This window comes from Nesoenas mayeri (assembly GCF_963082525.1).
Source record: "Nesoenas mayeri genome assembly, chromosome: 3".
NCBI classification, from domain to species: Eukaryota; Metazoa; Chordata; class Aves; order Columbiformes; family Columbidae; genus Nesoenas; species Nesoenas mayeri.
The window spans coordinates 25,043,026-25,065,499 of record NC_137544.1 but is presented as its reverse complement, the minus strand read 5'-3'; the positions used below and the strand labels follow the sequence as shown (position 1 = coordinate 25,065,499).

The window sequence follows — 22,474 nt, the reverse complement described above, 5'->3', positions numbered from 1 at the left end:
CGCATGTATTTTAAGTACACTTAAAAAGCACTGTGACTTGAAGAAAAAAAATCAGTAGAGTGTACTGAACCTGATTCGAATGGGAAATGTCATGTGATTGCAAAGCATGACAGATGTAATGTTGCGGCTTTGTTTTTGACCTCTGAGAAAACTGGAGTTGTCTATATATATATATGTTTGGGTATTTTAATCAAGCACTCTACTCTGGTCTCTGAACTGTTAGGACATGATTAGGATACTGTTTTTAAAGCTTTTTTTTTCTCCCAATCATTAGTGTATGATACCCACATCTTTGTGAAGGAAGAATGCTAGTGGCTTTTATTTATTTATTTTTTTAATTAATTAGGGCGATGAAGCACAGGGAAATTAAGGCCTGGATTTGCAAACACACTCAAGTGTCAGTACAAATAGTCTGTCTGGTTGTCCCAAAGTAAGAAACAGCTCAATGCAGATGCTCTGTCCCTGCCACACACTCTGTTGCTCCTGGAGCGGAGTGAGGGGCTGTCGCAGAAGCCTCCAGGCGGCCTCTGATGTGCTGGTCCCCTGGGCAGGCAGGTCCCCGGTGGCCCGTGGAATACCTGTGGGGGCACCTAAAGCCAGTGCAGCAAGGTTCCAGATCTGGCTTTGAGGGACACCTCAAGGCTGCCGTAAGCAGCAAGGAAATGGGCTGTAGCCATTCAGTAGGACTGCCAAGGAAGCGTAACTTGTTTTGCGGAATAAAGGGAAGATGGACAATGGATTTGCTTGTACTTGAAGACAGAAATGGATGGCAGCTGAAGCTGCAAAATGTGCTCTGATGTCTGGCAAAGAAACTAGACAAATATCAGCCTACCAGTAAAACATGTTTTCCTTTTCTTCCCTTCATCTTTTCAGTGAGGATGATGGCAATGAGCATAACTGAGTAATTTCCCTGAGGATGTGGTAGCATTTTCAGTGGCTTTGTATAATTGTCTTAAAATGCAGCAAGGTTTCCCCTGTAGATCTGGACTCATACTACCTGTTTAAATGTCTGTGTTTGCTTATAATAATTAAAAATCTTCTCTAATGACACTGGGGAGGGCTTTACACGTCTTCACACCTTTCCTTCCTTAGCACATGCTGTGTGGTCTTACTGGTCCCTCGCTCATTTATGTTTTAAACCAGCTGCCGTGCAATCCCAACAGGCATAGTGCGAATAAAAGGCCCCTCCTCCCCACCAAATAATGGTACTCACACCAGTTTTCTGAGACACTATTTTCTACTTAATGTTTTTCAGGGAAGCAGAGCTCAGAAGCATGTCGGGGAAGCCCAGGCTTACCTACTTTAATGGAAGGGGGCGGATGGAGTCCATCCGATGGCTGTTGGCTGCAGCCGGCGTGGAGGTTAGTTGACCCTCAGTACAGTGTTTCAGACTGGTGTTTTCAGCTGCTCTCAATTGTAAGAAACAATTCAACATGCACATGGAGGGTAAGCGTCTGCCAGGGGCTGGCTGCATTAATTTGGCCAGTGGCACTGCGTGTTCGTAACTACCCTGTTCAGTGGTTAATATTTTGAGTGCAAACTCAGTGGAGATTGGAGTTTTATAAAGCTGGTATCAGTCCCCTGAAATAATTAATCACAATGGGTCAAAATGAGGATTTATTTAAAGACACTTAAAAACAATCTGAGTTTTCCACCGGTGCAAAACCACCTTAATTCAGTCTTAGTCTGCAGTTACAATGTGTGCAAAGAAAAGTGTTGTTGACTTACATGCTCTGCAGTGGAGCTAGAAATAGTTGATTTACCTTGTGCTTCTCTTGGCATGGGCTGCAACCCATCTTCCTCCTGTAGATGTCTGTACTCTGTTTTTTCCCACACTAAGATTATTTCTGAATCAGTGCCCTGAGGCAGGAGCGGCCAGGCCCTCCTGCTCCTCCCCAGCTCTGAGGAGGGGTGGGGGATCCTCAGAACACCGTGGCCAAACAGCACAGTTGAAGATTCAGCTCATTATTTTCTACTTGGTTGGGTCATTCTGTGTGTGGTTACTTGCAGTCATTGACAGAAGAAAAAGGTTGAAATACAGCAGTGTAACACTCTTTCCTTTTCCAGTTTGAAGAAATTTTTTTGGAAACAAGAGAGCAGTACGAAAAGCTAATCAAAGGTAAGAACCTGACACCTGAGGCTTAGTCCTTTGAAAAATTGCTTCGATTTAGCTAAATCTGTGGTTTAACATCAGTTTATTTAAACCTGTTCTTTCCAGTGCCAAACAACTCCTGTAAGGTAAATGCCATCGCTTCTGTGACTATGTTTATCATAGTACATCAAACAGGAGTAGCAAACATCCCTATTTAATGCAATTTAATTATCTATGCTGTTGAGCTGTTAGCATGGTTCCTGGCACCCTTTTGGTCCAGGCCAAAGCACTCCCCAAAGCAATTCCTAGGCATCATTTGGGAGCTGACCAGGCCAGGGGCCGTTTCCAAGATGCCTTTTAGAAGTGACCACCATGCTCTGTAGGCAGAGAGAGCTGAACAGAGAAAACATGGCCAGTCTGTGCCAGCTGGCCTGAGCTGAGGTTGAGTTGACTGGTACAGATGTCCCTACACATCGGTTCTGAACCTCAGTGACATAAACCTCTAAATAAAAGGCCAGCATGGCACCAAAACACCCAGAAAAGCCAGTTTTTGTTTGTGCTAGGCTCTCTGCGGGCAGACTAGTGACAGTCCTAAGCAGGATAAGCCATTCTTCCCACTGTCTCCCTGTTTTCTAACTGGGGAGACACCTTTAGAAAGTCTGATATGGTCAAAGCAGCAAACCACAAAGGCTTGGTGGCAGCCTTGGGAGTGAGATCGATTCTCAGACACCAGTGCATACACCCAGCCACTGCCCTTGATATTTGGCCAGATGAAACCCAGCAGTCCTCTTGGAAGGAGAAGACCTTGCTGCTGGGGTGAGGAATGCGTTGGAGCTGTGAGAAGCACCACAGGGTGCACCTGCCCCACATTTACCTGCTGCCCAAGGCAGGTAAGAGATACCTCACAGCAAGCTTGAGCTTGTCAAGACCTACTAGGAGACTTGGAAGGGGACTGATCTGCATTCTGGTTGCTTGCTCAGAAAGGAAAAGCTGTGTTTAAAGAGATTCTGACAAGAAGACTAAAATGAACAAAAATTTAAAAAAAAATAAATGGTATCAAGAAAATGAGAATTAAATTTGCAGATCCAGCTGGCTGGGAATCTTACAATGTGGGAGGGCAGTGCAGTGTAAAGATACCAGTTATAGCTATAAATATGATAGCTCAGGTACTGAAAGCCAAAATATGAATTTGCTTCACAGGACTAATTAATTCAAACAGAGTGGTAGAATCCTGGATACAGCATTCCAGTTCATCTCTATCCAGAGAGAATTAAGTGATGATGAAAAGGATAGGAAAGTTTTATAAAGAAGATCAAAGGCTTTTTTATATATATATTAAGCTTAAGAGGGTAAGAACACAACGAAAAAGGTGGGGTTTAGCATGACAGATTGAATAAAGACAGTCATCCTGACAAAGGGATCTCTTGAATGCTGCTGGTTATGCAGGGCAGGACTGAACAAGAATAAACCCACATTACCTCTCTCTCTCTCTCTCTGATTTTTTTTTTTCCTCACCCTACCAACATGCTTTTTGCCAGGGTATCCTGTGTTTAGACACCACCACATTGTTAGAATGGTTCACAGAATCACAGAATGTTAGGGATTGGAAGAGACCTCAAAAGATCATCTAGTCCAATCCCCCTGCTGGAGCAGGAACGCCTAGATAAGGTTACACAGGAATGTGTCCAAGCGGGTTTTAAATGTCTCCAGAGAAGGAGACTCCACAACCCCCCTGGGCAGCCTGTTCCAGTGTTCTGCTACCCTTACGGAGAAGAAATTTCTTCTCAAATTTAAGTAGAACCTCCCGTGTTCCAGTTTGAACCCGTTACACCTTGTCTTACCACTCACTGGTTGTCAAACAGGTATAACTTTCAGGCTTGACTTTGGCCCATGCCAGCTGATGATCTTCTAAGCAATGCCCCAGCAGCGTCCAGGATGAAACCTGGGCCAGGGACTGTTCGTGACAGGCAGCTTGCAGACAGACAGCTGTTCTGAAGGCTGAGAGAGTTAAATATCACCAGCCTTGCCAGACCTTTACCCATTGGCCTGAGAGATGACTGCCTTAGCTCAATCTGTGCAGCCACAGGTTGCCCAAGTTGCTACCTGGGTATCAACCAGCTCTGCTGGTTGGTGACTAATAGTAGGTCCAGATGAGTGGTTTTTTAACATGTGATCCACAGACCACCTTCTGACAGCACAATGCAATCCACAAAATGACTGGCAGACTGCTTTTAATCCTGCGTATATATTCTGTGCAGTGGCAATGTGAAGTGGTTCTTGCTGCAAAGGAAGGAGAAGCAGTCTGCTACTGGTCATGAGAGAGAAATCCCTCTTTTCTGTAGATAATAAAGAAACCATGCATTCATTTGCTGCATCACTTTTTGTCAAGGGCCAGAAAGTCAGATTTTATTTTTCACTTCATGTCTTTCTGCTGAAAAAGAGCCTTGCACAGTTGTCAGTTTTCCTGTTTTACTGTGTTCCTGCTAGACCGATACCAAGTGATATTTCTTCCTTAAGCTGCAGAGGTGTGTTCTGGAAACACATGGACACACACTGTATTTCTGTGAATGTTTACAACAAACATTCGACAAACAAACACAGGCTATTTGTTGCTGCAGAGAGAACTATTCTTTGAATTTAAATTGTAAATTAATAATATAGTATGAGTGAAGAATGTTTATTAATTCTAGACTAGCAAAGTATTTTAATAGCTCTGTGGAGGTAAAAAGTGAACACTGTGCCTGTTAAAATAAACTCTTGTACCTGACAGAAAGATGCACTAAATGGATTAAAACTGAGCAATTAAAATAAATAATTCATTTTGAATAATGCAAAGTGACAGCTGCCTAGTTGGATTTGGAATTTTGCTGTGATTTCAACAGAGCAGGATTGTTCTCTGGATGCCCTTAATGTGTAAATGGAAGAGGGAGTATCTCCAAAGACTGTGAATAAGTCCAGCAGAAAACTGGTCTCTAAAAGACTGATTTTGTTATGCTGAATCTCTACGTCAGCTCAGCTCTCAGAGCTGCCTCACTGAAGGCCCAGCCAAATGTTTCTACCAGCACCAGGAGAAAAAATGGACTATAAAGATATATCTAGAGAGGCTTAAATTGTTGTGGAATGACACTGAGGGTAGGCCTGTATTGAAAATCTATGAAGACTCTCAAACTCGTCTCTCTGAAGCGACTGTCTGTAGCTTCACAATGTCTGAAGTGGCCTAACGTCTTTCTTTATCCCAGGAGCTCAGCCTTGCTGTGGTACTATCCCTCCCATACTTTCTACTCGTGTGTATGTCCCTGGCAGGGAACTGATCTGCATTCAGAATAATGGGTGTGATGTGGGCTAACTAATATTTGATATTTCCCACAACGTTAGTTTACTGCATGGAGTTTTACATTTAGGGCAAGACATCGGTGATCTCCTACACCACAAAAGAAACACAGTCAGCCTCTCGCTCTCCTGTAAAGCTGCAAGTCTAGAAGGAACTAACAAGCTTTTCCTCAACTTCCCACCATAGATGGAGTCCTGATGTTCCAGCAAGTGCCCCTGGCTGAGGTTGACGGGATGAAGATGGTGCAGACCAGAGCCATCCTCAACTACATAGCAGGGAAATACAACCTCTATGGGAACGACTTGAAGGAGAGAGCCCTGTACCGTAATACCTTCTTTCACTTAATGAGCAATCTGTTATTTGATAGTTGCATTACATATAATGAATTCAGTCCTGTAAATACAGTAGAAAGGTGTGAGAAGGCTAACACAATAGAAAGCAAGGACTTTAGCCTTTGCAGGCTAAACCACTTTGCAGTTAGGCTTTGCAGTTTTAACCACTGCTTCTAAAATCCTGCTGAACAGAAACAAGATCTTAGTCTTTTGAAAAAATATTTATCTTTAGTTTATGTTTAGTTTTGGCTATGAAAATGGGCACTACAGTGGTGATATAAAATTCTTATAAGGAGCCTTAGTTAATTGGAAAACAGATTGAATAACTGCTGTGCTATTTTCTACTGTCTTTCTCTCACCAACAGTATTGACATGTATGTAGAAGGAATAACAGATCTGATGCAAATGATTTTGGTGTTTCCTTTCTCTCCACCTGAGGCAAAGGAGAAAAATCTTGACTCAATTAAGGAGAAGGCAACTAACAGGTACTTCCCAGTCTTTGAAAAGGTAAGTGACAGTGAGATGTGCCTATAAAACTTGTATTTACAATTACCAAAGTTTCTCCCAAATAGGAACATGTTTGTAGTGCAGGTCAGTTCCAAATCCTCAGCTTTCTTGGCTGTCTCAAAGAAGGGAAAATATGGCAGCACATTTTCTCTATTTGTTGTCTTGTGTTGTCAGGGCTGTGGTATTTGAACATCTACAAAGCAATATGTTCTCAGCTCTACAACAAAACTTATTATTAAAGTAAAAGCAAGCATGTATGTTGTCTTGTTGTTGTGGGTTTTTTTGTTTTGTTTTGTTATGTTTTTTTTTTTTTTAATTTGAGGGGATAGTTCCACACTTTCATTTGTTTAGAGCACATCTCTCTGCTCTACTTAGTTTCAGTTGAAACATTTTCTTTAGAAGGGTGCAAAAATCCCATGTAAATAAATCAGGCAGAGAGATTAGGAGTGTTTCAGTAAAACAAGTCATAGATTTCTGTACATCCCTGTTTCAAAAAACAACAAACCAAACCCATCTGACTCAGACATCTGGCAACATTTCTCACTTTTGTAACATTCATCTAGTTTTGTTGGACACCAATAATAAAGGCTGAATATCCCATAAGTTCTTACGACTATAATAGCCTATTCTGAGAGGTAGGGAGTTTCTTTGGTTAGCTAATGTAATTCTGTATTTCTAAGTTTGCTTCCTGGTATTATTGGACATAACTTTAAATGAAATATCCAAATGACAGTTTTATATATTTTCAAAATTGCTCTTTAATTCCTCCATTACCCCTATTTTTAATTCTATGACTGTACTAGTCTACTTAAACACAAGGTTTTGTCTCTATTCCCAGTGCCTGTCATCATTCATCATTACCAAGTGACCAAAGTTTGTAGTCTTTATTACAAGAGATCAGATTTTTTCTCAGCAATAATGAAGTGATTTATGCTCACATCTTCCAGCTGAAAACTCCACCCTGAGATTGCAGATATACTTGCTGTTCAGCTCTACAGCTGTGCTGTGAGGCTCAGCTGCCAGGCATCACATGTCCTGTTCTCATCTTCAGCCACATTCTCTTGTGTTCTACAGGTTCTGAAAGAACATGGCCAAGACTTTCTTGTGGGCAACAAATTCAGCTGGGCAGATGTTCAGCTAATTGAAGCCATTTTAGCAGTGGAGGAGAAAATACCTGCTGTGCTGTCGGGGTTTCCTCAGTTGCAGGTAATTCTGTACTTGCCCATGCCTGTATTGAGGAATGAGAACTGATTGCCCTGAAGTGATCATCTCTCCATGCTGTGTAAATCAGGAGTGTGGGCTCCTCAAGGAACTGCCACTATCCATATGCTTGTTTGACATCAAGGACAAGAGGGAATAGATTGAGCTGTTGTGTGCTCCTGACTAAATCTGTTTAGGTATAGCTGTCCCTCTTTCAGAGGTATGTGCCTCCTCAATAGAAATAAATTAATGTCATCCCAAGGGAATCCCTGATCTAAACTGCCCTGTTTTCATGTTCCTGCCTTCTGTCAGTAGGTATTGTCTAACATCAGATGTCAACCTGTATCACAGATTTAATTTGTTATGTTAGAATAAGGTACGGTGCGCTATTTTCTGTACTGGCTGGTATTACAATTTTGGGATCCCAATAAGCTCGCTTCACTTCTGCCTTCTACAGTATGACTAGAAACTCAAGCCTTAGCATTAAGCCACAGCTTTTTTTTCAACAATCAGCTCAATACAATCAGGGATGAATTTTCAGCCTTTGTGACATGTACAAAGTCTGAGACCAAACAGAAGTGAGGCACTTCTGCTGTGAGATTTAACCCAAAATCAGAAGCCTCCAGATATGCAGCGTGCAGTGGAGCACACTGCATGGGCAAACCAGGGGCATGACCTGCAGGAGTTACTAAGAATTGCGATAGAGTGGACGGGAAACAAAGCAGGTAGTGTTCAGTACTCCTCCCACGTGTCTGTAATAACGGTAAAAAGCAGTACAGACAATGCAAATTTGGGTTGAGAATGTCATGCTTATTTGTGCTTACAAACTGTAAAACTGCAGGGCACACTCAAAGACTTTGGCTTTATTCCCATCAACAAAAGAAACAGTCCAGCATCGGAATATCACAGTTAGGTGTTTTGCTTGGAAATGATGAGGAAAAGGGCTTTGATATTTATTTATTTATCTATATCTATATCTAAAAATCTCAACCACAACAGTTGAAGTCTGAATTTAGTGTGACAGAATGAAGCACTTTAGCCACAAAGTGGGCAGTAATGTGTGTGAGACTTTATACCATATGCAGTTTTACAGCCTCGGGTAAGCCTTGGGTAATTCTTGCCTCTAGCTCCTGTCTTCTAGGAAGAGAGCTTAGCTGCTAGGTATTGACACAGTTCTGTTGAAGCCAGGCCTTGAATTATGAAGGGATTTCTTCACTGCCAGAAGGAAAAAGTTTCTGAAATTGGTGGTTACTTATTTCACAGTTTTGACTTTTTTTGCTTCTTTTTGCATTTCCCTCTTATCCTTCCAGTGCCTGTAAGAAAGAGGAAATTATATTAATGCATCTGTCAGCAAGCACTGGCTGCTGGTCTGTGAAGCTCCTCTCCCTTAGCCCCACTGTTAGAAGAGGTTCTTGTGCATCTAAGGTTGCTCAGGTAACCGTGGGGTCTCCAGCTGCTTGCAGTCAGCATCAGTGAGTCCCGTCTGACTGCCTCTACAATGAGATGTCTCAGGATCCTTGACTCAGTTGCCTTAACACAGGCATCTCTTGCCACCTGAGATGCCCAGCTCTTTGCTAATACTAGTCCTGATGTCCAGCCACTGCTCCAGAAGGGAACAGGTCTCCCTGAGGGGTTGTGTTTTATCTGCTAGACATATGCAGATATTTTGGCTACCCTAAGGAATATCACATAGTACATAACTCCCTCTACTTGAACAACTGAACTGAGCCAAGGGTGCCTCCAGCCATTTCACCTTCACCCGTACAGTCCTAGAAGTGCTGGGACAGTGTGAGAACAGTGGCTATGCTAGGTGCAAACAGAGCTCAGATACTTACGCAGTGTAATAAAAATGGAAATCACTTTAACAGATGTTGTGGTTTGCCCACATGGTAGTTTGTACCACCAGAACCAGCAATGAAAAACGCCATGGGCTGGGTTAGTGTATTTGTACCTTCAAAACTATCCCCTGGTGTCCCTGGATATTGAATTTTTTCCTTCAGTTTCGTTCAGGCAGCAGAGTTTTAGATATTGTCTGCTCCAGTACTGCCTTCACTGGTAAGAACGGGCTCTTTGCAGCAGCTGAGTCCTCCTCATGTTGGACAGGAGACTGTAGGAGCCATGAGATGTCAGTGACTGTCAGGATCTCTTCTGCCAGCAGGGGGAAGCAGCAGTTCTGTGCAGGGAGCACAGTTTGCTTTTGGAACAGCTGGAATTTCTCTCTTATTCTGTTGGTTTTATTTTTTAGGCTTTTAAAATAAGAATGAGCAATGTGCCTACAATTAAGAAGTTTCTGCAGCCTGGCAGCCCAAGGAAACCCCCACCGGATGAATGTTATGTAGAAACTGTGCGGAAGGTTTTGAAGATATGAACACCTTGATACCTTCACTAAGACTCAAAATACTGAAACAATCCCAAAATTTCAAACCCTTAATGGAAGTAGGAAGCTCAATAAATTACTATCATTGTAGCTAAAACCAATGGTAAAACAAACAAAAACCAACCCACACAAAACTGAAATAAAGCATTCTAATTACTCTGGCAATGTAACAGCAGATTTGTCTTTATTGATACCAAATACTTGGCAGAACCTGAAAACAAAGGAGTATGGAAGGAAAGAACTATTTGTAAGGTAGGGAAATTACTTCTTTGAAAAAAGACTGATGCAGTGCAGGTATTGTCAGAATGTAACTTGTTGAAGAAGATATTTTTCTGGATAAAAATAGGCTTCAAGATCAGAGCTATGAAAGAGAAGAATGGTCACTGAATCACTTATTCTTTGAAGAAGTAGAGTTGTTTCAGAGCAATTTTTGGTAAGTACTTATATTGCATTATTTTTACAGTGTTATGTGAGACTTCTAAACTAATATTAGTTTCATCTACTGCCACTAAAGCCAAATCTCTTTGGTTTCTCATATTTGCCAGATTTTGCCTAGTAACTGTGTCTTATAAGATTACGTTATTTTCTTCTTCTACCTTTTAAATGTGATTCTTTGAGGCAACCTAGTTCAGTGATCCCAGTGCACGAGAATCTGTGCACCTCTTCACATGATGAACCTCTTCAAAGGACGGGGAAGACAGAGCCACATCCTCAAAGGGACACTCAGGTTCAACATTTGTTCATGCTTCTTACTGTGCATTTGTCTGCCACTTTGGAGGACTCTCAGCTCCTTCCTGGACTCAGTTCTGGGCACCAACCAGCTATGTCTTTGTCCCAGTAAAACAATAAGCACCAGGCTCCCTTCCCTGGCTCTGAGGCCACATACACACTATTAAACTCTCTGATTACCCAGAGCTCTGCAGCCATGTTCAAGCTGTCTGTTGGAGCTGGCGCTGGCATGGACTGGCTGTGGCTGGGAGCCATCTGGAAGAGAGCAGTGGCCATGGACCACTAACCCCTGAGCAAAGTTCTGCTAATTCAGTTACACAGGTGGCGTCTTCCAGCACCTGTGCGTGAGCGCTGCCTCGTGTTTGACGTGATCTTTGCAGATCTTTGCCCTTCCAGGGGGAAGTACTGAGCTTGAGCTGCCACTTTCCACAGAATGAAACATGGGTAGCTAAGAGAGGCTGGTGCTTCTGCGTTGCCCTTGCAGCAAAGTGGTGGGACCAGTGGAACCAGCTCCTGCCAGTGAGGGCTGTTGGTGATGGTGGAGGCAACTCATAGAGTGGCAAAGGGGAAGGGAGGAGTGAGGTCAGAGGGCTGTGCAGGTTTCATGGCTAAAACATCTCAGGTGCCTTAAAGATGCAATAAAGTTTCCTACATTTCCCTTATTATGAACCTCTTCTTGTGCAGGTAAGCTTACTAATGGTTTAGTGAGTTGTGCTCATTATCTCTATACCAAAAAAACATTTAAGGTTTCTTGGAAAGTGACTAGGGTCCAATGTAGGCACTGAAGAATATGCTACCCAAGAGATTCCAAGGTCTGATGGCAAGGTCAGCTCAGGCTGAAGAGATGAATGGACCTGCGATGCTTTCACCCTGAATCTCCACTCCAAATAGCAAGTTACTAGGCACAGAGGTGGCAGCTGTTGTGGCTGGCATCGGCACCTTGCTCCACAACACTGGCAATCCTGTTTGGTGGTGACAGAGGTGGCACCTCCGGCCTGTCCCGACAAGAAAGCTGCTGCGTGTCTGCCTGCGCAGGGACCCCACCTCCCTAGTAGCTGCTACTGCAGTGACGTATGTACACCCCCACGCAATCCCTGCAGCTGCTACCTCTGCATGCTGATGAGCAGGATGGGCTTTTCAACATTAAAATGGAATTACTGGGAGCTGGTTGGTACATCACTTGCCCACACACCTGTAACAGGTCAAAATGTAGTTAGTATTACCACCTGTAAATTAAGGACTGTGGGTGAATTAGATTTTTTAAGATCCTTCTGCAAAGTTTTCCTCACAAAACTGTTTTTTTTTTCTTCATGAATCAGTTATTTCAAACCTTGCGTATGATCTTAGCAGCATTTTGCATGCAGGTTACAAATACTTTATCTCTTGAGAATGAAGTGTCATGGAAGAAACAAGCAACCTGTTTTGCAGACTCAGGGTAAGGCAGACGTGGTTTATTTCTACACCAGCAGGACAGAACACAGAGAGACAGAGGTTCATGTTCTATTGATTTTAAAACAAAAATATTAGGGCTTATATAAATGTACAGCAGACAAAACCTGTCTTGTGAGGGGGCCTGATGTGGCACAGCAGCATCTGCGTAGAAGGAAACTTTGTTTCAGTAGATGTCAGTAACCAAATCTGACATTAATATTGTCATGACAGATGTGTAGAAAATAGGAAATTGAGAAAAATACTGGAAAATGAACCTGCCAGGGAGAAAACAGAAGAACAAGCTTCCTTACCAGATTGCTTGTTCTCCAGCATTCCCCCGTGCCTCTCCTGCACAGCAGACTGCAAAAGGACAGTGAATTATTTATTTCTGTTAGGGTGCAACCAGATGAAGTAGTTTTCAACTGAATATGCTCTGCATTTTGTCAGAGGTGATTTATCTTTTATATCTAATAAGATTTGTAGCTTTTTGGCTATGACCTGCAAACACTGAATCTCATCTTTGTCCATCTGAAGCCAAGAGTGTGCTTAGGTACAGCCATAACTCAAACAGTGAGTGCTAGTGAGCTCTGTAAGCAAGTGCACCCTTACGCTCTAAGCAGACATAGAACTGAAGTAGAAAACATCTTTATGTGAGTTATTCACAAGTGTGTATAAGGTAAGGCCCTCCTGTAATATTTTATCACTTTTGTAACCAGAGGTTAAAAAAAAAAAAAAAAGCATTGCTTAGCATCAGCAAGCCTTCCGGCCAGCAGAACAAGAGTAAATCTTCTGAAAATAGAAGTGCGGGAAAACTTCTAGCATACCCCATTTGTAGCTTAATTCTGTAAGAAGCATGAAAAACTGTTAAAAGCAATTGCATTGCCCACTGGCACAGGGCACACGTTGGCTGACACTGTGGTGACAGACAGCACAAGCAGTTTAACAAGCATGTTCCAGGCTCCATGGAGGAAGAGGCCTGGAGGTCACTGTTGGGAGAAGGCAGACAAATACAGACTCCTGGTTCTTGGTGTGTAAGTCTTCCTTTCCATACCTACCATATTTTACAATGGAACAGAACTCTGCATGAGAATATTGCGGGAAAGTAAAGACGTGGGAAAGCAAGATGTCTGGTTCCAGCCACCTGGATGATAAAGGAAGATCAACACTAACGTGACCATCTGCACAGTCAAAGAAGAAATTGTACTAACATAATGAGATCATAGCACCTAGTCGAAATATAAAGGGCCTTGGACGGGTTGTGCTGAAGTACGTTTCTCATAACTGTAAAGAGTGATAGCCCAGACTCGTGAGAATGGTATCTCGGGCCGGATAACTGCCCCCAAGTACATGTAATGCGTGAATGTCCTTGAGCCTGGTCTGTGGATGAGTGGGAACGTAACTGAAACAAGCATAACATGAGTGTGGTGTGGTTTTAATAACAATTATTGCTAAAACATCTTAGTCCAGGCCCGTATCTGTAAATCCTATAGATTGTCAATGGCTAATACAGAAGGCCTCAGCCTGGCTCAGCTTTCTGCTCTGCTTGGCTCTGCGCTCCTTCCTGAACAAGATCTCTGCCTGTGTGTGCATCTCTGTCTGCATCCTGGTGTGCATCGTTCCTCATCACCACAAATGTTTTATGTCCTTGCTTGAGAAGTGACTGTTTTCCCCTCTGGGCTCCTGGAAATGCTGATATTTGCTGTTAGCACAGGGTTTTTTAAGAGCTGGCACAGATGTTCGCAATGATCATGACCTCTTGTGAGTCTCACATTTGTACACAGCATGACACAGGAATTGATTTTCTGTAGTTTATAAGTGACTAAAGTGATCTATTTTTTTCAATTTGTATATGAGATAGGAGTTTCCCATTGGCAGAGAGCCATGTGCGATTTTTTTGTAGGGAGGGGCTAGAGACCTATGTAATCTCAAGGCAAAGCTGCTGAGAGCTTAGAGTGAATTACACCAGCTACGAGGTAAGGTTTTTGGATTTTGGACATGCATAGGGAAATAGTGTACCTGAAACTAAGGCAGTGACTGGGTTTTATGGATTAAATGTTTGTAGGTACATTTTTACCGACATTATTGTGTCCATCAAATGTTAAATTATTAATCAACTGCTTTCTAGGTGAACAGATTTAAGAACAAGAAAATTAAATCTCAGAATTGTGGAGTGCTTCCTCTCACCCTTGTCTCCCTGTTGTAGGGAAGAGGACGTTATTTACAAGGCGAATATATTTTTGGTAGCCATTTGCTTGTGCTGCTGTTAATGCTTCAGCTTTATCGTTGACATGATGTTAATAACTGTGAAGCCGTTAGAAACCAGGCACGTCTACGTGTTTGCTGCTGATGTGCACGCACTGGTTCTGAAGCGGGGGGCTGAGAGTCTGTCTAGAAACCGTTATTGCTTTAAATTCTAGCAAAGAATTAAAATTAACCAAGCAGATACTGCACCTTGGTTCTGTCTGTGGTAAAGGCAAATCTACCGTTACCAGAGTCAAAATCAAATTCCACATCTTTGGGTGCTTGCCTAAAGAAATAAGAGGAGCAGGGAGCGTTGCAAATGAGATTGAATGCTTACGATGGCGTAAAAAAACCCTAAACCCTTTATATCACTTTATAATGCAGCATAATAGCTAGTGGAGAAAACACAGTAATTGCTGATTTTCTATTGTATACCTGGTTGAACAGTAAACTGTATCCTGAGATAATGCCAAAATAAATAGAGCAGTATATCTCGCACAGCGTTCTTTTTGGTCAGCGCAGAATGCTTTGGGATTCCAAGAGGTTTTAATTTGCTTGTTTTCTGACACAGGCCAATTGCAGAGTACTGCTTAACTAAACTACTTATGCAAAAGACATCTTAAGGCAAAATGACAATGTGTAGCACCTCAGTATAGTTTTGTACTATACTAATTTGAAGACATTCTTCGACCATAAATTGGTTTCAAACAAGGCAACTTTGAACAATGCTTAAGAACCAGTTAAAGACTCAAAGCCAGCATTCTGAATCCTTATCTTGCAAATCTTACTTCTTTATTTCGAACAGTAGGAAATCAAGCACATAGAAACATGGCTGCGAAACCCAAGCTGCACTATATCAATGAACGAGGCCGAATGGAACCGATACGGTGGTTACTGGCAGCAGCCGGGATTGAGGTTTGTCTTTCTTTTTTATTCTAGGAGTGTGTGACAAATACATATTTTCACTGTTCCATATAAAAAACATGAGTGACTGGAAGTTTCAGGCTCTGTCTTTAGGGCATTGCTGACCAAGCCAACAATGACCACCCGCTTACCCATAAGCAGGAGGGCTTAGGCTTCCCATTTTACTTCCAAGCATCATGTGTCAAGCCTACCGGTAGCACCATAAATGCCTCTGCCCTGTAGCTAGTGACAGAAAAAAATTATAGTCACAGAAGAAGAACTTCTGATCACAAGGGTCCAGGACTTTTAACTCCAAAGGCCGCCAGTTAAATCCCAGTGTTCAAAATAGCAAAAAATTATTATGCCTATTAACATGCAGCTCATCCCTGAAGTTACTGAATATCGTTAAAAAAACCAGTAATTGTTTTTACCTCTTACAATTTCTGATATTAAATGGCAGAGGGAGTGATTTAAGTGCTGTGAGTTTTTGTCATGGTGATGGGCACTGTGCAGAAAGCCTCATGGGGCACATCATCTCTTCTCTTTGTCCTTTTTCCAACTTGTGGCCAAGGACCTATAACACAGTCCTGCTTGCAATGTGAATTTACTTATCCCCTCCTCTGCCTGCACCATCTCTTGCCAGCACCGACAACAGAAGTGGCGCGGTCCTCGATTGCTCGGCAGACAGTTTTGTGCTTTTTCAGTCACCTCAGCTTTACAGAAATCTTGCCTGCACAAAAATATGAATCACATGGGAGAGGGAAGAGGAGACAATGTGACAAAGGCAGAAGAAATTTTTAAAGATATTGCTTCCCCCAAACACAGCTCTTTGTGTTCTCACTGTCTCTTGCAAAGCAGAAGCCATTGATAAAACATGAAACGTGCAGTGACAACGTAACTTTTCTTCTCTATTTCCTGCAGTTTGACGAATGTTTTGTGAAAACAAAGGATGACCTGCTGAAGTTAAGAACGGGTGAGTTTCCTTCACTTGTTGATATTTTTTTAATAATAATACCAATAGCTGCCTTAAAAAGCCTACAGAGTCTTATGTCTCTTAAAAAGAAAAATGAGATTAGATTGTACATGGGGTAACACAGCTGCACCCTGCAGTGTTACGTGGCATCATCCACCCAGTTGTTTCAGACTTCACTGAATCACAGAAGGGCTGAGATCAGAAGGGACCTCTCAAGATCATCTGCCCCAACCCCCTCTTCCAGCAGGACCACTCCACAGTCTCTCTGGACAGCCCATGTCCATGTTGGGTAACTCTCACAGTAAAAAAGCCTTTGCTGAAGTCCAGGCGATTGACTCTCCTGTGTTTCAGTTTGTGACCATGCCTCCCATCCTGCGACAATACAGATTTTTGTCATCAGGTCGTCCTGAAATTCATTTGTGTTTTAGGTTGCCGACAAAGCTTTTGTGTTACAATCTGTATGAAGCCAGAGTTCCACATTTCTGAGCTTAACCTGTACCTCCGATGCATTCCTGTTTCCCATGGCAGCTTCTCACTTTGCTGTCTTTGTCTTCCATCCTGTGCACGTGACACTCACATTATGAGAGGAAGTGGAGAGCGAGGTACCAATCTCTTCTCCCTGGTATCCAGTGACAGGACGCGTGGGCATGTTTCAGAGCTGCACCAGGGGAGGTGTAAACTGGACATTAGGAGGCATTTCTTCACCAAGGGGGTGGTCAAACAGTGTAAGAGGCTCCCTAGAGTGGTGCTTGATATTCCAAGACTGTCACTGTTTAAAAGGCATTTGGGCTATGCTCTTAAAAACATGCTTTAACTTTTGGCCAGCCCTGGCGTGCTCAGGCAGTTGAACTAGATTATTGTTGTAGGTGCCTTCCAGCTGAAATTATTCTGTTTACTCCAAAGGAAATTACATGTCTGTGTCGTTCCAGTCCACTTGTCTTTTCAAAGATGCCTGAGCCAGGGTTGGCATTTGCAGTCCTGCTCCCCTTTAGGAGAAATGACTGGATCCCCCTTCCAGCTTTCAGAGAGTTTTTTGAGACACAAGCCTAAATGAAAAAGGGCCCTTAATAGCAAGCAATGTCTCTGCATGCTTGGCATACACTGGAAAACTTCTTTAGTTTGAGAGTGCCGGAACACTGACCGGAACAGGCCGTCCAGAGAGGTTGTGGAGTCTCCAGAGAAGGAGACCTGCCTGGACACATTCCTGTGCAATCTGCTCTGGGTGAACCTGCTTTAGCCGGTAGGTTGGACTAGGTGATGTACAGAGGTCCCTTCCAACCCCAACCATTCTGTGATTCTGTGATACAAAGATGGATGTAGCTGATCAGTTGAGTCCAGAGATATGATTCCATAAGGAAAATACTCTGACTTGCTTCTCTGATCCATTCCTGGGGGTATTTTGTCTTCTTCCTTGCCAGAATAAGGCTTCTGCAGACCAGTAAGGGATGTACATGGCTCCAGTCTCACACCAAGTGATGTTTGGCTCTTGTCAAATATCAATATTTCCTGCTTCACGCCTGTACAGATGCATGTCATTGTGTAAAGTCAATACAGTAGTCACAAATACATTATGTGCATTTATATTCTCATCATATGTTTTCCAGCCCTTAAAGAGTACAGATTTCCATAATACCAAAGCATGACAGAAAACAGGTCATTATAGGTGAGATCCTTCAGTTCTTCCCATCTGTATTAACCTCCATGAAAATCATCTGAGTTAGGGCTGTGCGGTGCAGGACTTGTCCTTTTTCACTGTCCGACTGCTGAAAGTTCTGCACTTGGCTGCTTCCTCAGAATTGAAAAAACTTTAAGTTATTAACATGTCCCTGAAAGGTGGTTCTTGGTTTCATGGTAAGCATTTTCCATCCGTGCTATGGGAATGGGGAAGGTTGCCACCAAAAGGGTTATCAAGCCCTGGAACAGGCTGCCCAGGGAAGTGGTTGAATCACCAGCCCTGGGGTTATTTGGAAGACATGTAGATGTGGTGCTGAGGGACATGGTTTAGTGGTGACTTTGGCACTGCTAGGTTAATGGTTGGACTCAAGGATATTAAGGGTCTTTTCCAACCTAAATGATTCTATGATTCTATGTTTCTAATTAAAAATAGTATGTGTGGTTACTTTGCCAAACACCCACTAATGGTTCTCATTCAGAGACTGAATGTCTCCTTGTCTTGTCCCCTTTTCCCTAGATGGATTTCTGCTGTTTCAGCAAGTGCCCATGGTGGAGATCGATGGGGTGAAGATGGTGCAGACCAGAGCCATCCTCAACTACATAGCAGCAAAGTACAACCTCTACGGGAAGGACCTGAAGGAGAGAGCCCTGTACGGTAGCAGTACCACCTTTGTTTGTTAGACTGCAGTCCGTCCTACCTCTCTGTGTAACACAGGAATATCCCAGCTCGCAGTGAGATTCAGGGTGACAGAGCAGTTTTTCACGTGGCACGTGCTGACTGTGGCTGCAGGTGATGTTGCAGCAGCAGCTCAATTAGGTGGGCGGGATGGAGCAAAGGAGTTCATGAAGGCCCAAGGTCAATACAGTCATCAGATGAAAGCAGTTGGGAGTACAGAGGGCAGACTGTCTCACTGGCACAGCTTTGCGCTTTCTCCTGCAGTTGTCAGCAGCAGGGATTTTCACCACATCAAGTTCAGAGAAATGTCTTTGATGGAAACAAAAGCCTTCTCTCTAATAACAACCAGTAATCAGAATTAGAATTATTAACTGGTGATTAAAGGACACAACTCTGAAGGCATGTGGTTTCACTTGAAGTGTTTTGAAATGCCTCAAGTTAATTAGCACAGGTTAATATATTTTAGGATCTTTTTTAGGAACTATATAGACCCACTGTGTAACTTACCGTGTCCGATTGGACTTCTAGCACAAGTTTGGAGGACACACATGCCAATTGTGTACTCAGGTTCAAATAAACCCACTTCATACAGGTAAGTATTGCTTGTAGTGAAAAATGGACATGGTGCAGTCCTCTAGTTTTTGGTGAGGCACTTGGCACTTGTCTTTTGTCACACTCTCCCTTTTCGCCCCGAAGCTACTGCAATCGGGGGGAACTGCTCCAAGCTGCGCATGCTAGATAGAAGAGGTGGAGAGTGAAGTTATTGCTGGTAGATGTCGTGCTATTCAGACCTACTGTGTTTGACTTGACCAGCTGAATATCTTCATTTCAGAATTGATATGTACGTGGAAGGATTATTTGATCTGAATGAGTTACTCATGACCTCTGATTACCTACCAGCGGATAAAAAGGAGCAACAATTAGCCACTGCTTTGGACAAGGCCACAAACAGATACTTCCCAGTCTTTGAGAAGGTAGGTGACAAAGATGTAGCAGCTTAGTTAATATTGTTTTCCTGAAACTCCATCCTGGATCTACACGCTTTTATTGAGTAAAACAGGGAACAAAATTTGCCACTTTAAAATATAAATGCTATGTTTTTTGTGAGACTGGGACAAGGATGGAGACAGCACACTACAGAGAGGACACACAGCACTACAAATCTGGGAGAGATGCAGAGCTGCAAAACTCAGGAAACACTGAGCCCCCAAACGTCCATGTTTCAGTCTGGACGTTGCTTCAGACAAAAGACGCTATAGCATCAGCTTTTACATAAAGTTTGCTCCTAGTGTGCAGAACTCCCTGTACCATACATGCTGTGCAGTGCCTGACAGCTTCTTCTGTAGTAAAATGAAGAATACATTAGCTGGGTGTCAAGACCACGAGGCACAAGTTACATGAGGAGAGCTCTCAAGGCAGTATTGCCAAAACTCAAGAGGAAACAGGTGAGAAGTCATGGAGCTGCCCATAATTTGAAAGAATCCAAGATACTCTTACTATACCCTGTGCTGAACTTAAGCCTGATGTAAATTTTGTAGGCATTTGCACAGATGGTTTTATCCCATAAAGTTTAGCTTTCAACACAGCAGCGCTGATTCCATGAGCTACAGAACTGAGGGCAAGAGAGATACAACTGAGCTGCCAGAAAGCGCAAAAGAGAAAGGATTGGTAAATTATGCAAGGATGACAGTGTGGTCAGATCATTGCTTTGCACTACAGTTGTTCTTACTGCATTTTCTTCTTTCAAGGGTAACTCCATGGCGTTTACGACCTTGCTTTGCAGAAAAACAAAAAATCACATCTGCTTCTGGTTCTCTGTTTTTAGGTTTTGAAAGACCACGGACAAGACTTTCTTGTTGGCAACCGGTTTAGCAAGGCAGATGTGCAACTACTTGAAGTCCTTTTAATGGCAGAAGAATGCAAGCCTGATATCCTTGCCCAATTTCCTCTCTTGCAGGTAACCGAATGGACAGTTTTAATGGACAGTGAATCAAAGCCGAACCACTGATTTAAACTGGCTGAGAAATATGGGGGAGTGGGAGGGTGAGGAAAGAAATGAAAGACAAAACCAAACATTCAAACTACTTTTAGTTTGCCCCAAATACTGACAGTTATTGCTACTTGCTGTCACTGTAGCCACAAAAATGTAAGAGGGTGAAGCATGTAGATTCTTTTGCAGGATCAATGCACAATGTTAGTTTTAGAGCATGGATAACATTTAAATGTCTGACAGTTACCGTAGTTCTTAAGCACAGTGCTGTTTTGGTTTTGTTTTGTAGAGTTTCAAAGCAAGAATAAGCAATATCCCCACAATAAAGAAATTTCTGCAGCCTGGCAGCCAGAGGAAGTCACTGCCACGACAAGAAGATATACCAAAAATCATGAAAATTTTCTACTGAGCAGCAACCTAACCCCACAGAAACTCTATTTCATTGTCTTTGTGTTTTCTGAAGTGAATTTTTGATCCCTCCTTCCTTAGCTACAGCACTGCTTTTAGCCTACCACAAACATTTCCAATGTAAATCTGCAGGAGCATGCCAGCAAATGAAATAGTTCACTGAATTAAGGGGTACACTGGACAACAAAAATGTCTTCAATTACTTAATAGAATACCTGAAATAAAGTCTTACTATTGACAATGAAGACCAGTTTGTTTCATGACTTCTTGCTGCTACCTACACACCTAAGGGTTCTCTGGTTCTGTCTTCCTGGCATTCCCAAGAGCTGCTGGAAAATGAAGAGAGCTTATAAGTTGCATGTGAGTTGTACATTGTAATCACTTATATCAAGCTCTACTACTGAGAGGATAGCAAGACAGCTGAACACATAAATATGTGTATTATTTAAGACCAAATCAACCAGCTATGTAAATGCAACAACCAGTACACTAAAATCAACTAATGGTCTAGTACTGGCAGTTTTAGGGTGGGCAAACTCAGGGCACTAAAACTCTTGCTAATGCCAACAGGTTTTTTATAAGTAATGTCATGCATCTGGACCAAGTTTTAGCATCAGGAAAGTCAAAAGCCCAGTGTTTTTCTGCAGCAGCATTATGGGACATAATGTGTGAGCTGCGCTTTTCAAGTATGTTGAACACAGGTAGTGCCAGTTTAGAAGAACGACAACAAATGGGACCTTTGTTTTAAACAATATGAATCACCGCAGCTGTGCATCAGCTCTGCAGCACAGCAGCACTGGACATATCTCAGCAGGTCTCATTAGGCACATCTGAGTCTTCCTTTGTGGGAGATTTGTGGGATTTTCTTGAGGTTGTTGTGTGGATGGGTTTCTATTAGATGGAGATTTATTTCTGAACTAGCCAGGCCCAAAAGAAATTTCAAGGCCAGCTCGAAAGCTGAAAACAGGACCTTGTGGGAAACTGCAGCGGGTCTGTGGAATCCTTGACAGAAAGTATGGGAGTAGAGATCAATCTTGAAGATATTAAGGTTTACCCCTGAGAAGGATGGGAGTAAAGGAGCATCCAGAGATATGGAGTTGTACCCGTGAGAGAGAAGAGTTGTACCCGTGGGAGAGAAGGGGATAGAAGAATAACATGGATGATAGCAAAATTAGCCAGATGTTAGTGCTGTAACTTGTAACCAATAGTGAAAAGACACATGAACTGGTAGAATTGTATAAAAATGCACGTGTAACAATAAATGGCATCTACTACTTTCATCCTGGAAGAACTTGGTCCATGTCATTTGTCCGTCTCAACCGTGACAGGACCTGCTGTGGGAGTGAGGCAGTTCTACAATAACAGGGCCTCAACAAGACATAAATCAACAGACCTGGTAGCAGTGAGACTCGGGCGTGTGGTCAGCTCGTGAATATGGACAATATCCAATCAGCTAATGCATGCTTGGAGTGTGGATTTGTGATCAGGAAATAACTGCACGTATAAGGAGGCCTGTTTCTGTAATAAATGGCTTCACTTGAATTCATATTGGTTTGTGTGGAGTCCACGATTTTTTGCCCTTGTAAGTGGTGATTCCGACGTGATCCATA

The 22,474-nt window shown here is 42.7% G+C and overlaps 2 protein-coding genes across 3 annotated transcripts in view; both read left to right on the top strand.

The window, feature by feature from the left end:
* Nucleotides 1–10,004, top strand: part of LOC308039609 (glutathione S-transferase 3-like) — a 14,896-nt gene extending 4,892 nt beyond the window's left edge. For both annotated transcript variants that reach the window (XM_080343042.1, XM_080343043.1), the window contains exons 2-7: nucleotides 1,256–1,361; nucleotides 2,068–2,119; nucleotides 5,610–5,742; nucleotides 6,121–6,262; nucleotides 7,337–7,468; nucleotides 9,708–10,004. In XM_080343042.1, coding sequence (XP_080199168.1) covers nucleotides 1,256–1,361; nucleotides 2,068–2,119; nucleotides 5,610–5,742; nucleotides 6,121–6,262; nucleotides 7,337–7,468; nucleotides 9,708–9,830 — 688 coding nt within the window. In that variant the 3' untranslated portion in view covers nucleotides 9,831–10,004. The remainder of the gene's footprint in view (nucleotides 1–1,255; nucleotides 1,362–2,067; nucleotides 2,120–5,609; nucleotides 5,743–6,120; nucleotides 6,263–7,336; nucleotides 7,469–9,707) is intronic.
* Nucleotides 10,005–10,206: 202 nt separating this feature from the next.
* On the top strand, nucleotides 10,207–20,865 carry LOC308039492 (glutathione S-transferase-like; the record flags this gene model as incomplete). Its single annotated transcript, XM_080342864.1, has 7 exons — nucleotides 10,207–10,272; nucleotides 15,046–15,155; nucleotides 16,065–16,116; nucleotides 18,308–18,440; nucleotides 19,299–19,440; nucleotides 20,292–20,423; nucleotides 20,746–20,865. The coding sequence occupies exons 2-7, from the start codon at nucleotides 15,069–15,071 to the stop codon at nucleotides 20,863–20,865; spliced, it is 666 nt and encodes a 221-aa protein (XP_080198990.1). The 5' UTR covers nucleotides 10,207–10,272; nucleotides 15,046–15,068.
* Between the last annotated feature and the right edge of the window lie 1,609 nt (nucleotides 20,866–22,474).